The following is an 18,482-nucleotide window of genomic DNA, read 5'->3' as shown; positions in this document are numbered from 1 at the left end:
CTGTAATCCCAGCTACTCAACAGGCTGAGGCATGAGAATCACTTGAACGTGGGAGGCGGAGGTTGCAGTGAACCAAGTTTGTGCCACTGCACTCCAGACTGGGCAAGAGTGAGACTCCGTTTCAAAAAAACAACAAAAAAAAGTGAATGTGATGAAATTGTGAACTACTTTCTACTCTTTCTGCTGTTTTTCTATTACATTGTTATTTGTACAACAAATACATTAAAAATCAGAGAGGTACATATCCTGCAACATCTATTCTACATTGATAGAGGCTGCCGTACCCATTATCAAGAGACAAAACAGGTCTCTCAGGGAATATCTCCTCTAACATAAGCTGAAAAAAGACAGGTTTTGTATATATATATAATTTTCAACTAATTTGAAAATATATTTATCAGGATATTCTTTATTCAGAAGCATCAATAACTTACCAAGTTTCACTGAAGTATAAAACTCAACAGACCATGAATAGGCTAAGTAACCACCTGTGAATGGAAACCTCATGATACAAGTCCGTATATTTAAAATACTGTTTATTTGTGATTTAACATTAATTAGCATTACATCTAAGAGCAATATCAGATAACATTTATACATTTTTCCACAGGACACAGAGGTTCATTGGCTCATTCTTTATGCCAAAGCAAGTAAATAGAGGCATTAGCAAAAGGTGCAATAGTTCACTGTTATGTTTAAAAAATATTTATGCACATTGCATTCATTTAGATATATATATTTTTAAAAAGTTATGGAAAAGCATAGTTCACAGGTTACTGTTTCTACATACATTGTAATACAACATAAATGATGTAGAACATTAAAAAAATCTTCCAATAGAGAGTTAAGCAACTGAAAGTTTCCACCAAGAGATTAAAACACTGATTCCAGTAGTTAGTGAGATCTAGAATGACATTTCCAGGCTCTGGCTCAACTCTGCATTATCATATGCACACAAACAGAGCCAGCTCCAAAACACACTGTAATCAATGTAATTTTTTGCATGCCAACTCACCCTTAAGAAACACTTTGAGTTATTTTTACCCACGATCATTCTGGATCAATGATTTTGCATCGAACTGTGACATCACTTGGGTGAAAGGGGAAACGCCTATATTAAGCCTAGGTTTAAATTTGTATTTACATTAAAAAGAAAGGTCACTGAAAAGATTTTTTTAAATCTGTAAAAATCAAGAAGTGGTAGTTTTCTTACTGGTGGGATTAGACCTGCTGATTTCTTCTAGTGCTGCCCTCTAAAGATACAAAAGATTAGAAAGATTTGACCCTTTTAAAACTCAAATATCAACCAAGAAAGACATTGCTTTTGGCAGAGAAGCAGAATTTTAGAAATTTGGGACATGTTTCCAACAAATCACACTTTGTATCCTATCGTGAATATGAGTCACCATCAAACTAGAATTCTTCTTTTCACATCCCATCTTTTGTCCCCTTAATTTTTCACTTTCCCTTTCATTCTTTTTCATTTGGCTACCTTATGAGACTTTTCTTTACTCATTAGCAATACTAAGAGAAAAATACAGTATAAGATTCAAATATGAATCTAGATGTACCTTTACATGCTCTAATCCCGTTTTGACACCAAGTCCCTGGATTCTGGAGTTATATTTAAGTATACTCAGTACCAAGCAGCCTTAAGTATGCTCTACTGTGAAAAGATTGGCTAATATGCTTAGGACACTTTTATACTGAACGGTATACAAACATCAACATACAAAAATTTTTTTTTTTTTTTTGCCAGAGTTAAACTAAATAACCCATGTTATGTGTACAAAATCCCCTTTGTTGAAAAATAAGGGGCTTTCTAAACTAATAAAAAAGGAAGTTTTCAAAAATTATAGTTTATTAAAACAACTTTTTTGGCAAACAAAGTTACTTCAGGTGAGGAAATTTTATACTGTGAATAAAATTCCAAATGAATCTTTTCTTAAAACTTTTTTAAAAATTATGTGCCAGTGTATACTAATGCTATAGATTCGTGTCTTAGAAGTTTTTAAAGCATTCTGTTAATGCCCATTGAAACAATGGGACTCCAAAAATATAGTCAATAATCGTGATAAAAAATTATAATATGATTACCAAGTGAAGCAGGTATTGAGAAATAAAAATTCTCACTTGCTCACTGGCAATTTCTTTCTAACAGATATTATGGAGAAGGCCTGAAGTAATTCAGACAGATAGCTGTTTATGGTGAATTATAATAATACTTCATGAGGGCAGAGCTAATTAAAACTAGTAATTGCTTAAAATTCAAAGCCATTTTTGGACATATAAAATGAGAGATGAATCTGAAAGTTTTTATTTTGTAAAACCTCTTTCCAGTTCTTAAAGTCCAGTTTGCTACATCCCCCAATCTGATCTACCATTGCATATTAATGATCAACTTAAATGTGGTATTTAGATGTGCAATGTCACATTGTTATAATAATAATTATAAAAAGACTTTATTTAGGCCTCAACTTTCTCCTTTTTTTTGTTCTTTTTCAGAAAAGAAGGAGTGCGGAATTTCTTCTTTTTCTTGGATGGCGATTTTGAAGGGGAGCCTTCAGGTGACAGGACTTCTTCGATTTTCTCTGGAGACTTAATAGTAATCTCGATGTTTTCTATGGTTGTACTTGTGGTTAACCTACTCACTCGCTTAGCAAGCTCTTCTTCAACATCATGCATATCATCCTTGCCATTTACTACCATGACAGGCACTTCCATGGAGATGAAGCTCTTGGAAAACAGCTCATGGTTTTCTACGAAAGGGGAGGGTTTTTTGGGGGTTATTTTACATACTTAACATTTTTGCTCTACTTTACAAAACTGAAATGTTTTAGCAATGTAATAAGGCATTACTTTGATTCCAATGAAGACAGATCATTATTTTAATAAACTGTGATCTATTAGCACGAAGCTAATTTTCTTTAATGATATAAAGGGGAAAGGAACAAAGTTGTTAAACCAAAGAGCAAAAGCTAGATAATCCCAGTTTGATGAAATAACAGTTTCATTGTAAATCAAGTAAGTATAAATGAGGAAGACAACATATTTTTCTCTAGTTTTGGGATCATTTGGCAATCAATACTGAAAAAGATTTCATGCTGCTGATTGGGAGATGTTTAATTCCACAAATTCTCTTTTTTTTTTTTTTTTTTTTTTTTTGAGGCGGAGTCTCGCTCTGTCGCCCAGGCCGGAGTGCAGTGACACAGTCTTGGCTCACTGCAAGCTCCACCTCCCGGGTTCATGCCATTCTCCTGCCTCAGCCTCCCGAGTAGCTGGGACTACAGGCACCCGCCACCACACTCAGCTAATTTTTTGTATTTTTAGTAGAGACAGGGTTTCACCGTGTTAGCCAGGATGGTCTTGATCTCCTGACCTCGTGATCCACCTGCCTCAGCCTCCCAAAGTGCTGGGATTACAGGTGTGAGCCACCGCGCCCAGCCAATTCCACAAATTCTTAAGAACTGCAGGTTGCCAAAATTCAGATTAAGGTAAATCAATATAAATGCTGAACAAAAGTAGCGCCCCATTTTTAATGATATAAAATATGTAATTATTGGGAGATATAAGTAAAATATGGAAAACTTACTGTGATGAGGTATTCAACTTCCTCACGTGAAAACAAAACACAGAGGGACAGACTCAAGACTAACTCAGTGAATGCTATGTGGGAAATTACATTGAGTACCTTCTAATTTTTCAGGGACATTTTGCGGTGACTGAGTTTGAGACTGAATTTGTGAAACAGATGAAGCGTCATCTGAGAGTAATTCCTGCTCAGCATCTGTTGGATAAGAGTTTAGTTAAAAGCCATGCAAAACAAAACAAAGCAGCATATGATTTTAGGGAGGTTAGTGCATACATCAAATGCCTGTATACAAAGAGATGATAAATTCTTCAGCAGTGAGCTGAGCATGCTAACAAGTTATCCCATATATCCATAATTATACATTAAGAGGAGGTTAATGTGTTAACATTTCTGGCTGCTAATGGTTATTTTACGTACAGGTTACAAAAGATGCACAGCTGCTGGCAGCCCAGGCAAATGATATGTTGCATGTAGCTCTTGCTAGCATTAGAAAACCAAAACATACTGCACAGCCAGATGAAAAAAATTATAAAGCCTCACCAATGATGCTACATTAATGAGGCAGAATGCTTCACAGAATTTTTGAACAATATTTAATTAGTGATTCCTGTCAGAGCAACGTTACTGAGCTAATTCATAAGGTCATAATAAATGTGGAAGAAACTACTATAAAGTTATATAAAAAAGGTGACGGTTCTAGAGTGCAACATTTGTTACCTGGCATCTTTAGGCTTTCAAAAAACAAGAGATTAAAGAGGGATATTTTACAAAATATGAAAAACAGAGAAAGCTCCCAATTTTATGTTAGAATAAACAAATTCAATAACACCACTTAGAAAATTTAGTATAATTACATTAATGAATCAGGACAACTCCCTTTTGTGACAAAGGCACAAAAAACTGTTCCTTGGATGATCAAGATGTCATTAGTTCTTCCTAAATGATATCTAACATGGACAAAAATTCATTAACTATTGGCTTATTTTGCTTTGCATGAAAATTTCAACTGTATGTTGTGGATGCTCTAAAGCAGAGGCTCCTTACCCTCTTTTTGGGTGACAGGCTTGTTCCTCACCCTGAACCCTTCCCTCCCTAAATGTGTACCTTAAACAATAAAGCATGTATTTTTCAGGTGGCTCATGGACTGCCTCAAGCTTATCCAAAGACTCAAGATAGAGAACTCCTGCTAGGAAGAATCTCTTATTCCAGAGAAAAAGGGAGCTAGTAGTCAATTGTTTAAGATGTTTTCATTAACAAGTCTTAAATATAATCCTAACAATCTGCTTACTAAGGGTTCCAAAGCCAGAAAACTCAACCTACTAGAGTGTCCGTGTGCTTAAGCAAAGTCACATCAAAATTTTAGCAGTTACTTTTAAATTTTGAAGTGACAATGTTGGCACCTTGAGATAACCAGAAATAGAGATTTTACAAAGCATCAAAACTACATACTTATGAATCTATAATTATTTAAAATTAAGAGAGTTAAAAAGCCACATAATTATGAAATGTTTAAATCCATTAATTTATCTACATCTACTTTGGCTAGTAATTCTTTACTCATCTGGGAATCTCACTTTCTAGAAGATTTTATTATAAAATAGTAGCATTCAGATTGTTTTCTTTTTCTGTTTTTTTTTTTTTTGAGACGGAGTCTCTCTCTGTCGCCCAGGCTGCAGTGCAGTGGTGCAATCTCAGCTCACTGCAACCTCTGCCTCCCAGGTTCAAGCGATTCTCCTGCCTCAGCCTCCTGAGTAGCTAGGACTACAGGTGTGTACCACCATGCCCGGCTAATTTTTTTATTTTTAATAGAGACGGGGTTTCACCATGTTGGCCAGGCTGGTCTCAAACTCCTGACCTCAAGCAATCCACCTGCCTTGGTCTCCCAAAGTGCTGGGATTACAGGTGTGAGCCATGGTGCCCGGCCACACTGACTGCTTTTTATCATCCAACGTGAGGTACTTTATTGTTATCAGTGTGGCTTCTCCTAGGTTGAATGTAAAGATTAACTAACCTTCTAGGCCTTGTTGTTTACGTTCGATTGTCTTCTTATACTCTTCAAGTTCTCCTTCTGTGAGATGACTAAATGGGTTAGGAGGAGCTGGTGGGCCATGATCATCATCTTCAAATTGCATAGTCTTACAAAGAAAAAATAAAAATCGATTCATTACCAAGAGTTTTACTTATGTATCTATCCATCCATCCATCTATATACACACAAATGCACATATGATGTTTGTGAAGCCTTATTTCACAACAATCCTAAGAAATGCAAGGTAACATGCTTTGTTTAAAATGCTCTTGTAAGATTGATGCCCTTAAACTACTAATCCAATGGACTAAAATTGCCAGTGATATTTCCTCAATAAGCCTGTATAAGTAAATTTTAATAATTTTTAAAAACCATTATGCCAAGTTCTAATAAGCTTCACATAAAAAAAACTTTAAAAAAACAAGAATTGCTCCATTTTAAAGACCATTGTAAAAAAGGCTTACAGAAATGAAACTGTACCAAAAGTAGTTCTTTAAATCTGTTAACGAAAATAAGCTTGTAGCTGTTTTCTCCAGGAAAGGAAATAATGAGAATTTCAGTTGCACTTGGCATATGGAACCCATGTATGTATTTTTCATCCCTCCCAAAACCCCACTAAAATGATAGTAAAGGAATAGAAAAACACAAAACAAAACACCCTTAAGGACAAAAGAATGTGAGAGGAAACAACAAAGGATGAGAAATGTTAACATATTTTTGGAAGATGGAATGCAAGTGGAACAGCAGGTAGCAGAGCTGAGAAAGTTGAAGCCTCAGTCCTGAAAAAAAGGATGCAAATGAGAAGCATGCTTATTTGCCCTGAAGAGGTCTGGTAAGGCCCAGAAACTAGAGGCAATAGGTACCATAGAAGGTGGTGGTAAGGAAAAGGTGAAAATAGAGGAACATGTTAAAAGTCTGAATAGGAAACAGATTCCCAGGTTCCCTTCCCTATTCCACAGAGCCAAGCATTTCCCTCTCTCTCATCTCTGCAGAAGATCAGAGGCTTAAGAAAGAAAAACTAGGCTGGGCGCGGTGGCTCACACCTGTAATCCCAGCACTTCGGAAGGCCAAGGCGGGCAGATCACCTGAGGTCCAGAGTTCGAGACTAGCCTGACCAACATGGAGAAACCCTGTCTCTACTAAAAATACAAAATTAGCCGGGCGTGGTGGTGCATGCCTGTAATCCCAGCTACTCAGGAGGCTGAGGCAGGAGAATGGCTTGAACCTGGGAGGCGGAGGTTGCCGTGAGCTGAGGTCACGCCATTGCGCTCCAGCCTGGGCAACAAGAACGAAACTCTGTCTCAAAAAAAAAAAAAAAAAAAAAGAAAGAAAGAAAGAAAAACTAACTAGGGGACACAAAATACAGTTGCAGGCTCCTAGAATGATGGTTGGAAACTGGCAGGACACTGGAGTTCTTTTCCAGATAAACTAAATAGTCCCAGATAAAAGAATTACAGAGAATAATGTTTGGGGATTCCCCAGAGAAACAACCTGGTCCACATCCAATCACCCTACAGTGAAGCCCACCAATCCCCGAGCTCTGTGTATACCCAGAGCTTCTGATACGCTTTAATGTCTCATTCTTCCATATAAACAGACATACAGAACAACTCAGAATAGACAAAGACAACAAAGGCAAATGAAGAAAATTTAAAATTGATACCCTTAGAGCAATAAGAGAAAGTGTAAAGATCAGGATGTTATTAAAAAGGAACATTCAGGGAATAAGAACTCTTATTAAAAATAAAAAAGTTGGCTGGGCGTGGTGGCTCACACCTGTAATCCCAGCACTTTGGGAGGCCGAGGCGGGCAGATCACGAGGTCAGGAGATTGAAACTATCCTGGCTAACACGGTGAAACCCTGTCTCTACTAAAAATACAAAAAAAATTAGTCGGGCACGGTGACAGGCGCCTGTAGTCCCAGCTACTTGGGAGGCTGAGGCAGAGAATGGCGTGCACCCAGGAAGACGGAGCTTGCAGTGAGCCAAGATCACGCCACTGCACTCTAGCCTGGGCAACAGTGCGAGACTCCATCTCAAAAAAAATAAATAAAATAAAATAAATAAAAAAAGTTAACATCAAAATAAAAAATTAAAAGGGTTAGAAAACATTCTCCCAGAAAGTAGGATACAAAGATAAAGAGATGGCAAGTAGGAGAGAAAAGAAAAAAATCAGAGGCTCAAAGAGGCCCACCATCCAAACTAACATAATATACTGACAGAAAAAGAAATGGGAAGAAAACACTCTTGAAGAAACACTTTTAAAAAACTCCCAGAACTGAAGGATATGACTCTGGAGATTGAAAAGGGTTACTAATTACTTAGAAAAAAGACTAAAAAGAGATCAGCACACAATCATAAAATTTCAGAACAGAAGGGATGCAGAAAGGGTCTAAAGGCAAAAAAAAAAAAAAAAAATCCTAAACAAAGGTTCAGGAATTCCAATGCCTTCCTACTTCAACAATAAAATAGGGAACAGAATGATGCTTTTCTTATTTCAGGGGAAAATTATTTCTAAACTATTCTATATCCATTATATGCACATTTGAAGATAGAATAAAGGCATTTCAGACTGTTACCACCTATGTATCCTTTTCTCGGAAAGCTATTAGAGGGTGCGTTCTACAGTAAAGGAGGAAATCAAGAAAGCAGATTTCTTGATACAGATACAAGATACAGGAAACGGAATACAATATAGATCAGCAGCACAGGAATCCTCCAGATGAACCTGTGCAGCTGGCCTGAGAGCAACCAATTTAGATTTGGATCAGAATGAACGGGGGCTGGAACAGAGAGATTACCTGTTGCCTTTCACCCTGTGGAAAATAATATTAGGACAGATTTTATGTTATTCTTATTTTTTGAGACGGAGTCTCACTCTGTCACCAGGCTGGAGTACAGTGGCATGATCTTGGCTCACTGCAACCTCCGCCTCCCAGGTTCGAGTGATTCTCCTGCCTCCGCCTCCTGAGTAGCTGGGACTACAGGTGCACGCCACCACGCACAGCTAATTTTTGTATTTTCAGCAGAGACGGGGTTTCACCATGTTGGCCAGGATGGTCTTGATCTCTTGACCTCGTGATCTGCCCGCCTCGGCCTCCCAAAGTGGTGGGATTACAGGCGTGAGCCACTGCGCCCAGCCGGGACTTTATAATTCTTTTAAAAAGTTCGGGAAGAACTAAGCCAATGTACCCCAAATAATAAGCCAATGAAAAAAAGGCAAGGTGAGAGTAGGGAGGGGTAACTTATGTAAGAAAGGAAATACTACCTGGCTTAGCAGCAAACATGTAGTAATATAAATAACGAAAGCTGATCTAACAGAAAAAAAAAACAACAAAAAACAAAAACTGTGATGTATCCTTACTGGGAGAATGGGGAGAGGGAAAAAGGGAAGCATTGTATAAACAGGCTAAATCCCCATCTTTCAAAAATATTTCATTAATTCTAAGATGAACTTTTTCCATCTCTGAAATTGGGAACAACTATAATTGGCAGTGTTTTTTCTCTTTTGGTGACATATAAAACAATGGTACTTCTTATAACGGATAACACAGATTTGATGAAAAATAGTCAAGGTCTAAAACTGATAGACCAAGAAAAAGCAGAAGATGCTCTTTAGAAACATCAAAGGAGGACCAGGAGCAGTGGTTTATACCTGTAATCCCAATACTTCAGGAGGTCAAGGCTGGAGGATCACCTGAGGTCAGGTGTTCACGACTATCCTGGGCAACAGAGTGAGACCTCATGTCAACTAACTAACCAGAAACATCAAAGTAAACATTAGAAGCAATGAAAAGAACAGAAAGTTGCTGCACCTGGAAACTGGGAATTGTGGGTGACATTTTAAATCTTGTGAGTTGACTTTTTAACTTGTGCTTATATTAACCTTAGTAAAAATAAATATTCATATTTAAAAATCAATGAAATTAATGTGGTAAATAAAAAACAAAGATCATACTACTTCATAAACTTACAGAAGGTGGCTTATCCACAACAATTCCAGCAAGCAACTGAGATTGTGGTCCTGCTGTTTTCAAGTCATATCGATTTTGTTCCCGAATCTGAATTGAAAAACAATTCAATACAAAGTTCTTGAGGGCAACTATGCAGATGACCTTTGCTTTATCTTTTCATAAAAGCTTACTATTTGACATTTCCAGAGTGAGAGTCTCTTCAATTCCCACCTCCATAAAGACCTCTTTTACCATCCTAACAACTCATATTAGTCTCCTCTACTCTTCCTGGCAAGTTATTTCCTTTCGTCTTAGGTTGTTAGAGAACTGCATTTTTCCCCTAATAGCAGGGTTCTCTAATGCAGAAAAATGTTCAACACATCTTCCCCATGTAGCCTGTTCACCAATTACTAGCACAGAGCTGGAGGCATTCAATATAAGCTAAAATTATACTGAATTAAATTCCAAATTCTTCTGTATTCAAACTTCTAAGTTTGGCATTAACCAGATTCAACCACTGGTGATTTAACATAAAGCAATTAAAATGTCTCCCCTGGCTATAGAAGACCATGTCTTACCTTATTTCTCTTTTCTAGTACCTCATTCGGGTTTGTGTTTAAAGGAACAAACTGATTTGGATCTTCAATTTTGATAGGTGTTCCACCACTAACTTTAGATGAGTCTTCTGCTTTCATCCACTAAAGAATCAAAAATTTTCTAAAATGAAGCTTTGTGTTAAGAAAATATTAGTAGATTGTTAGATAACTGCTTATAGTCTCAAGGGGGCATTGCCAATGTTTAAATAATTTCACTAAGCAGTATCTTAGTGGTGAATTAGTTTCATCTCATACTAGTTAGAAAAGGCTCAAAATCAACATTTACTTAAAAAATAAATGCCATTACGATTCACACAAATATTCAATTATACTGCTAATTAAACTTTCTCCTTGTGTCAAGTGAAAATATGATGCTGAAACTACTTCAAGCACAGAGAGCATGATCTCACATTCACTCACATTCAGTGTTTTGTCTTCTGCACTGAAGACAGCAGTCAGATGAAGATGGCAAAGGAGTAATCAAAAAAAAAAACTTAAGAAATATCTTAAGATTTTAGTTTATCAGACTTCACTTTTTATTTTTGGCTGACAGAAAAGGCCAAGCCCTAATCAGCATTTTATAATGGGGATAATCTGGTATATAATAGCAAAATAGAACCATGGGGTTGGAAGGAGCTTACATAATTCTTCTCATTTACCCCATATTATAATCCTTAAAGAAAGCGAATCTCGATCAAGATTAATGATGGCTGACCATCAGTCTCTGTAAACAAAATGAATTCTGAGAAACCAATGAGTTTAATTACGTTCTTTTACTGGGAGGCAAGAAATCTTATAGACTACAGAAAAGACATTTTGATGCCTAGGTATTTTCATATTGAATGCCATTAGTTTATATAAGATGAACTAATTCTGAATATCTAGAGCTGTGGTGTCCAATCTTTTGACTTCCCTGGGCCACACTGGAAGAACTGTCTTGGGCCACATATAAAATACACCAACAATAACGATAGCTGATTAGCTTAAAAAAATCACAAAAAATTCTCATAATGTTTTAATAAAGTTTACAAATTTGTGTTGAGCTGCATCCAAAGCCATCCTGGGCCACGGACTGGACAAGACTGACCTAGAGAATGTTTGGTGGTATGCACTCCAAAACCAAACCAAACCAAATCTAATGCAAAATTCTGAAAAAGATAAAATAACCCATTTCTCTACCTACAAGATCTTGCCTAAGGGTAGCTATGTGCAGTGATTCATGCAGCTTTGGTACAATTAGGAGTTGATAACTTTTACAGTTTTAATTCACTGGTGAATTAAACTACTGGTGTAGTTTAATAGAAACTACAAAGCAGTATCATGTAGTGGACAAGAACTGGGCTCAAGAGTCAGACTGTCTTCATGCAAATCCCGAGTTTACCATTAAAACATGATTAATTAACCCTTCTTGCCTTGGTTTTCTCATCTATAAAATAGAAAAACAGCATCATTCATATTAGGAGAGTTAAATGAGAAAATTCGTGTATGGCACTTAGAAGAGTGTCTTGCACAAAGTTAAAGCCAGATAAGTGACAGTAATATTTTTAATATTATTTTACTTTCCAAATATTTTCAATATTGAACATTCAATTCTTGAGTAACTAGGCAAAATATTTAGTAAAGGCAAACTACGTAAAATACTGGCATACCGTGATTTTGGTTCGGGGACTGGTTTCTCCGTTCCGAGACTCCTCAGGCACATTCACTTTCATGTAAGTATTTGGTGAGTTCAGCCATCTTGTTTTTTCACGCTGTTGCCTCTGTGCCATGTATTTGAGAGGAGAGAGTGGCACTGTATCGTCTTCAAAGGAAAAAGCAGTCACAGTTGCTGGGATTTCCACATCACTCTTGTGCCTAGGCTTCTCTCGAATGAGAGGATGCCTGTAAGCATAGCCTGTTCTATACCCCTAAGGGAGGGAAAAGCCACATTTGAAGCATCAAACCTGTATCAATAACAGCATTTGGATCCTAATTCCTTTTGTATACAAATGATTTAAAAGACTCCTTTGCTAAAAAACAAAGAAAAGGGCATCCTTCCAAACACCACATAACTTTCATGTAACACTGGAGTTGAAATTATGCAAATTTCAAGACCTAGTTAGAGCTGATAACAGCTGATATTGCAATTTCCACTCACACAACTGTTCCCGACAAAGGAACAGTTCTAAGTTGCTGACCAGAAGTGCTTTTCTATCTATAAAACTGTTTTGGGGAAGCAAATCTCAGTGCTCATTTAAGTCTCTGTTCCTGGGTCTGAAGGCAGTCAGCCTTCTGAGCCTTCACAGAAGAGGGTAAAATCTAAAACAACATTTGCCAAACCATACATCTTTTAAGGGGTTACTATCCAAAATATATAGGGGACTCAAAAAATAACAAGAGAAGAACCCAATTAAAAAATAGGCAAAGGATCTGAATAAACATTTCTCAAAAGAAGACATACAAATGGTCAACAAGTGTATTAAAACATCACTAATCAAGAAAATGCAAATTAAAGCACGAGATGTCATGTCCTATCTGTTAGAATCTCTATTATAAAAAAGATGAAAGACAACAAGTGTTAGAATGTAGGGAGAAAGGGACCCTTTGCACACTGTTGGTAGCAATGTAAATTAGTATAGCTATTGTGGAAAACAGTACGGAGGTTCCTCATACAATTAAAAATAAAACTACCATATCACCCAGCAGTCTCACTACCAGATATATATCCAAAGGGAATGTACTCAGTATGTCAAAGAGGTATCTGTACTCTCATGTTAGGTACACCATTATTCACAATAGCCAAGATATGGAATCATCCTAAGTGTCCACTGATGGATGGGATATAAATGTGGTATATATAACATAATGGAATACTATTCAACTTTAAAAAAGAAATTCTGTCAAATGTGACAACATGGATGAACCCAGAGGACACTGTATTAAATAAAATAAACCAGGAACAGAAAGACAAATACCCCATGATCTCACTTATATACAGAATCTTAAAAAGTTGAACTTGTTGGGCATGGCAGCTCACGCCAGTAATCCCAGCACTTTGGGAGGCTGAGGTGGGAGGACTGCTTGAGCCCAGGAATTCAAGACCAGCCTGGGCAACATGGAGAAACCCTGTCTCTACAAAAAGTAAAAAAAAAAAAAAAAAAAATTAGCCAGACATGGTGGCACACACCTATGTCCCAGATACACAGGAGGCTGAGGTGGAAGAATGGTTTGAGCCCAGCAGGTTGAGACTGCAAGTGAGCCCTGATTGTGTCACGGCACTCCAAGCAAGATCCTGCCTCCAAGAAAAAAAAAAATGTTGAACTCATAAAAGTAGAGTAGAATAGTGGTTACAAGGAGGTGGGGGTGGGGAGATGTTGATCAAAGGATACAAAATTTCAGTTAGGAGGAAAAAGTTCAAGAGATATATTGTACTATGGTGACTACAGTTAATAACAATATATTGTAATCTTAAAAAAAAAAAAAAACGACATTTGTAAGTTCTGTTTAATTCTCAAAGGTGTGGTTAAATCACACTGAAATGCTTTCCTAGGGCCAAACTCAGCTTCTGGAAGAGTATGGAGCATGTTCTACAAAAATGGAAGCATCTGCTCTTGAATCTGAAAACATTAAATCCAAGTTTTACTTCAATTTTGCAACCTACCAAGTTGTCCAGAGTCCTCATAAGCCCTTCAAACTCAATTTCGCCAACCTTCCATTTTTGATGGGAACCCATATTCACACCTCCTCCACCAGACGCTGCTACAGTGTAAGTGAAAGCTTTATACTTCTGAAAGTCCAGTACATGGAGATTGTCTACTCCACCTGCACCTGCTAGGGCCTGCACCTGTAATCAACGGTAAAATATACAGAGATACAAAACTATAAAGACTGTAATGAGTATTTTACTTTCAAAAAGGCACAATTTCAATTTGGCAAATATCTATAATACTTGCTCAGGCTACTAACAACAAAGACAAGATGACACTCTTGTGCCAGCAGACAGCTGAAGTATCTTTTCCACCTATCTGAAAAAGAAACCTTCCAAGACTCTGATCCTCCCTGATGGAAAACACATTAGAGCCATACCTCTTAACGTATTTTAAGCCACGGAATTCTGCTGCCAAATTTTAAATTTCTTTTCTTGAAGTTTTCCCAGGGTTATCCAGTTAATACTTTTGCTAAAAGCTATAATTTTAAGGAAATACAAAAACACTGTACTTTGAATTTAAAGATATTTAGGCAGAAGCCATCAGCTCATTATCTTAATTTAATTAAGTTTTTCATAGCCCCATTTAAGAAGAGGAGGAACCATTAAAGCAAAAATAAGTTGATTGTTAGGACAAGTTAATGTTGGTAGAAAAAGTTTTTTTTTAGTTGTTCTTTTCCCCCTTTCTTGTGGCCCTTCCAATAAATTAAGATTATTACCATTTGCTTCATGAGAATCTGCTTTATTTATTTATTTATTTATTTATTTATTTATTTATTTATTGAGACTGAGTTTCACTCTTGTTGCCCAGGCTGGAGTGCAATGGCACGATCTCGGCTCACTGCAACCTTCGCCTCCCAGGTTCAAGCGATTCTCTCGCCTCAGCCTCCCGAGTAGCTGGGATTACAGGCACATGACACCACGCCCTGTTAATTTTTTATTTTTAGTACAGATGGGGTTTCTCCATGTTGGTCAGGCTGGTCTCGAACTCCTGACCTCAGGTGATCTACCCACCTCAGCCTCCCAAAGTGCTGGGATTACAGGCATGAGCTACCATGCCCGGCCAAATCTGCTTGATTTAAAGAGAAAATTAGGGCCTTTAAATACATTCAACATCTCTGATGAAAAAAATGATTAATAAATATCCAACCTCTCATCATAATAAGGCTGTGGAATTGTTGAAAACTGCAATTTCATATAACTTCTGGACCTAGTCAAACTTTTTACAAAAGTGACCACAACACATTTGATTCTTGATTTGCAGCTGTTTTTCTTTCTTAATTAGTACCACCACTACAGGGTGAAAACAGAGAAATATGCAATTGTACTAACTTTAAAAGCAGGATTGTAGGGAAAATGATGTTTATGAGGCCCTTAGATTGTGTGTGAGAAAATTTTAATTTCCTTTACTCCTATTTTCAATTCAAGAGATAACTGAGTTGAAAACCCTGCCTACATAAGTAGAGCAGAACTTCTCTTAAAAGACAAAGAGCCACTAACTAATATGTATTTGCAAATAAGTACACAAAATCCAACTAAACGAGCAAATAACAAAGCAATTAAAAAAGGGGAATAATGTTTCCTACCTGAATCTCACAGGCTAGCTGCACATTAAAAATATAATGAAAAGCCTCCTCTAATGTTTCTCCAAGTGCAACCACACCATGATTCCTGAGTACCAGCACCTAAAATAGAATGCCCACAGCAATCACTTGAAATAACTGGCATAGCTCACACTGTTTTCATCAACAGCAGCAGCAACAAAAATAGCTCCTTAGACAAACTCTACTACATACCTTACAACTTGGTCCCAGAACTTTCTGCAGTTGAATTCTTTCCTCCTGTTCTTCAAGTGACCCTTGGTAGTCATAATAGGCAACATCTCCCAGAAGAAGAGACTCTTGAGAAATTGGAAGGATCCCACATTTCATGGAGGATACCTATTTGGTTTGGCCCATACCAAGATAACACATTTGGTTACTAAATACATTTTCATAGGAACCTGATTGTTTGGTCAGCTCAGGAAAACACTGGCCTATTCACTGTGTTCACCATTGCAGCCCACTTCCCACTTTATTCACTTCCCATTTTGTTTCTTCCACACACACACAAAAAGGACTTAGGGAATACAACTCAACTTAAATGCTGTGTCAAATATTATGAAAGAAGCTTTGCTCCAAAAAACTCAATGACCCAATTTTCAAACTGGTTAGTTTTAGAATCCAAATGTTATTTCTCCAGTTGTTTCCTAGAATGGTAGCATTTGGTCCCAAAGGCCTTTTGCTTTCTGGGTATGCAGATTATTGTATCAAATATGATTTTGAAAAGCAGATAGTAAAGCATCCTGTTGAGAAAGCCACAAAAATAATACATCTTCCAGCGTCACTGTCAGTTTTGGCCTTTCATTGACTTACAGCTGCTGTTGCAAGGGTATGGATGTGTATCACACACTTAACATCAGGACGTGTTGAATAGATTGCAGCATGGGGACTGAATCCTGTATGGTCAATTTTCAAATTGGTACTTCCCTGGTCAACCACTTCTCCTATTATATTGACTTTCACCTGGAAAAAATCAGAAGGACATATTTAACTGGTACATACGTATCAAAGTTTGTGTTTCCCAAGCTAAACCAGGGGGTAGCAAACCTTTTTGTAAAAGGTCAGATAGCAAATATTTTGGACTTTGTGGGCCTCTGCTGCAATTACTCAAATCTGCAGCTGTAGTACAAAAGCAGCCATAAACAATCTGTAAGTTAACAGGTATAGCTTTGTTCCCATAAAACTTTATTTATAATACAGGTGCAACAAAACTTGGTACTTGGCAAGAAGTACAGTTTCCAAGAAAAGGAGAAACTTAAGGTCTTCATCGGAGGTCTGAACAAATCTGGCATGTATAGAATTGGCTAGAAAACTTCTATTTGCTAACATTGCAGCAAGCACCCAGAACCAAGGTAGCTCCTGTCACTCTGTAAGCTGATGACAGTGGCTAGGAGTAGTCATGGAAAAGAAATACTAAGGTCAGATCCTATACTCATACCAGCTGAACTTTGTTTAAATCTAGCTATGAACATTGTGTGTGTGTGTGTGTGTGTGTGTGTGTGTGTGTGTGTGTGTGTTGAAGACAGAGTCTCGCCCTGTAGCCTAGGCTGGAGTGCAATGGTGCGATCTTGGCTCACTGCAACCTCTACCTTATGGGTTCAAGCGATTCTCCTGCCTCAGCCTCCCGAGTAGCCGGGATTACAGGTGTGCGCCATCACGCCCAGCTAATTTTTTGTTATCTTTAGTAGAGATGGGGTTTCACCATGTTGGTCAGGCTGGTCTTGAACTCCTGACCTCGTGATCCACTTGCCTCAGCCTCCCAAAGTGCTTGGATTACAGGCGTGAGCCACTGCACCTGGCCGTGTGTGTTTTTTTTAAGACAAATTTCTGAGTGTATAGGGTGGTAAAAAAAAAAATCACGATTCCCTTCAAAACATAGACAAGTTAACTGATAAGACCAACTCATTTATTAGTCTCTTCAATTACGCTATTCTCTAAAGCTTTTCTCTAAAACAACATAGTTCAAATTCCCTTCACTGTTCACTAGTAAATGTTTTTCCATCCATACCTTCTTATTCTGTCCTGCGCTAAAAGCTAAAAACTGTCAGAAAAGCCAAAGAAAGCTCAGAAAAAGCAACACAGGAATGGAAAATTATACCAAATTGGAGGCTGTAGCTTCAGAAAAAGATAGGCCTCTGGGAATTATTATAATGTGGTCTTGCTCCTTACTTATTCTTACCTGGAAAAAAAAACAACAGGGAATTACTATGAAGTGGTTCATATTTTGCAGTGGAAACATGACTACAAATATATTCACAATGAATAATTGTAAGAGATCAGGAAAAAAAAAACCAACAAAGCAAAAATTAAAGGTCTACAACATGAAACTTTCCTAAAGTTTCCCTCAAGTACTTGCTAAAAAATTCTGACTTTAGTTTCTTATTTACTGGACTTACCTAAAAGTGTTATTTTGGGGCTCTAAGGCTATTTAGGGTCAGCTATGTTCATGAAAAATAAATGCTAATATTATTCAAGCCAATGTGGTAATAATTATAACCTTAATTTATAACTTGGAAGTTAAGGCAAAATGGGCAAAGGAAAGAGAACAAAATCTCTTCCTAGGAAGGAATTAAAATAAAGATGGAAGGTGGAAAGGAAGATTCTTGATGGACTGCATCTGTACCATTTCCATTGTACAATATTTTAATCCTCTTTTGTTTCCAAATAGCATCTTTTTCCAAGTGTGGCAAAATAAAAATATGATGGTGAATGGAAAGAATATATTTAAAAAATAAAGACCAGGGAGGAAACTTCCCTGACCTCCTCTATCTTCCTTGCCTCAAATGCTTTTTAAAGCCACTGATGCTCAGACATAATTATCATGGAGAGGGACAATTTTGCCAGAAGGATTTCTTCCTGGATAGATTCTACAGTTGGTCTGAACCAAAGGAACTTCGAACAACATAGATAGTAAGGGGAGAAGAAAGGTGGGGGAATTGGAGCCTCTCCCTTGGGTATAAGGTTTAAATCAGTATTTGGTTGTGATCTAGCATACTAGGTTTAGAGAATAAGTCTGAAAACTGGACT

General features: G+C 37.3%; 1 protein-coding gene across 28 annotated transcripts in view; it reads right to left on the bottom strand.

The window, feature by feature from the left end:
* Positions 1 to 519: 519 nt before the first annotated feature.
* ADD3 (adducin 3) overlaps positions 520 to 18,482 on the bottom strand; it is a 170,960-nt gene continuing 152,997 nt past the window's right edge. For 14 of the 28 annotated variants that reach the window (XM_019034903.4, XM_055352103.2, XM_019034899.3 and 11 more), the window contains 11 exons: positions 17,554 to 17,634; positions 16,269 to 16,418; positions 15,651 to 15,794; positions 15,441 to 15,539; positions 13,810 to 13,992; positions 11,819 to 12,076; positions 10,152 to 10,271; positions 9,595 to 9,681; positions 5,604 to 5,727; positions 3,692 to 3,787; positions 520 to 2,759 (listed from right to left, as the gene is read on the bottom strand). In XM_019034903.4, the coding sequence (XP_018890448.1) occupies positions 2,467 to 2,759; positions 3,692 to 3,787; positions 5,604 to 5,727; positions 9,595 to 9,681; positions 10,152 to 10,271; positions 11,819 to 12,076; positions 13,810 to 13,992; positions 15,441 to 15,539; positions 15,651 to 15,794; positions 16,269 to 16,418; positions 17,554 to 17,634 (1,635 nt within the window). In that variant the 3' untranslated portion in view covers positions 520 to 2,466. The remainder of the gene's footprint in view (positions 2,760 to 3,691; positions 3,788 to 5,603; positions 5,728 to 9,594; positions 9,682 to 10,151; positions 10,272 to 11,818; positions 12,077 to 13,809; positions 13,993 to 15,440; positions 15,540 to 15,650; positions 15,795 to 16,268; positions 16,419 to 17,553; positions 17,635 to 18,482) is intronic. The other 14 variants (XM_055352111.2, XM_055352112.2, XM_055352104.2 and 11 more) reach the window with 1 other exon arrangement.

This window comes from Gorilla gorilla, chromosome 8, assembly GCF_029281585.2.
Source record: "Gorilla gorilla gorilla isolate KB3781 chromosome 8, NHGRI_mGorGor1-v2.1_pri, whole genome shotgun sequence".
NCBI lineage: Eukaryota > Metazoa > Chordata > Mammalia > Primates > Hominidae > Gorilla > Gorilla gorilla.
The sequence above is the reverse complement of the archived record's forward strand: the minus strand, read 5'-3'. Positions and strand labels throughout refer to the sequence as shown.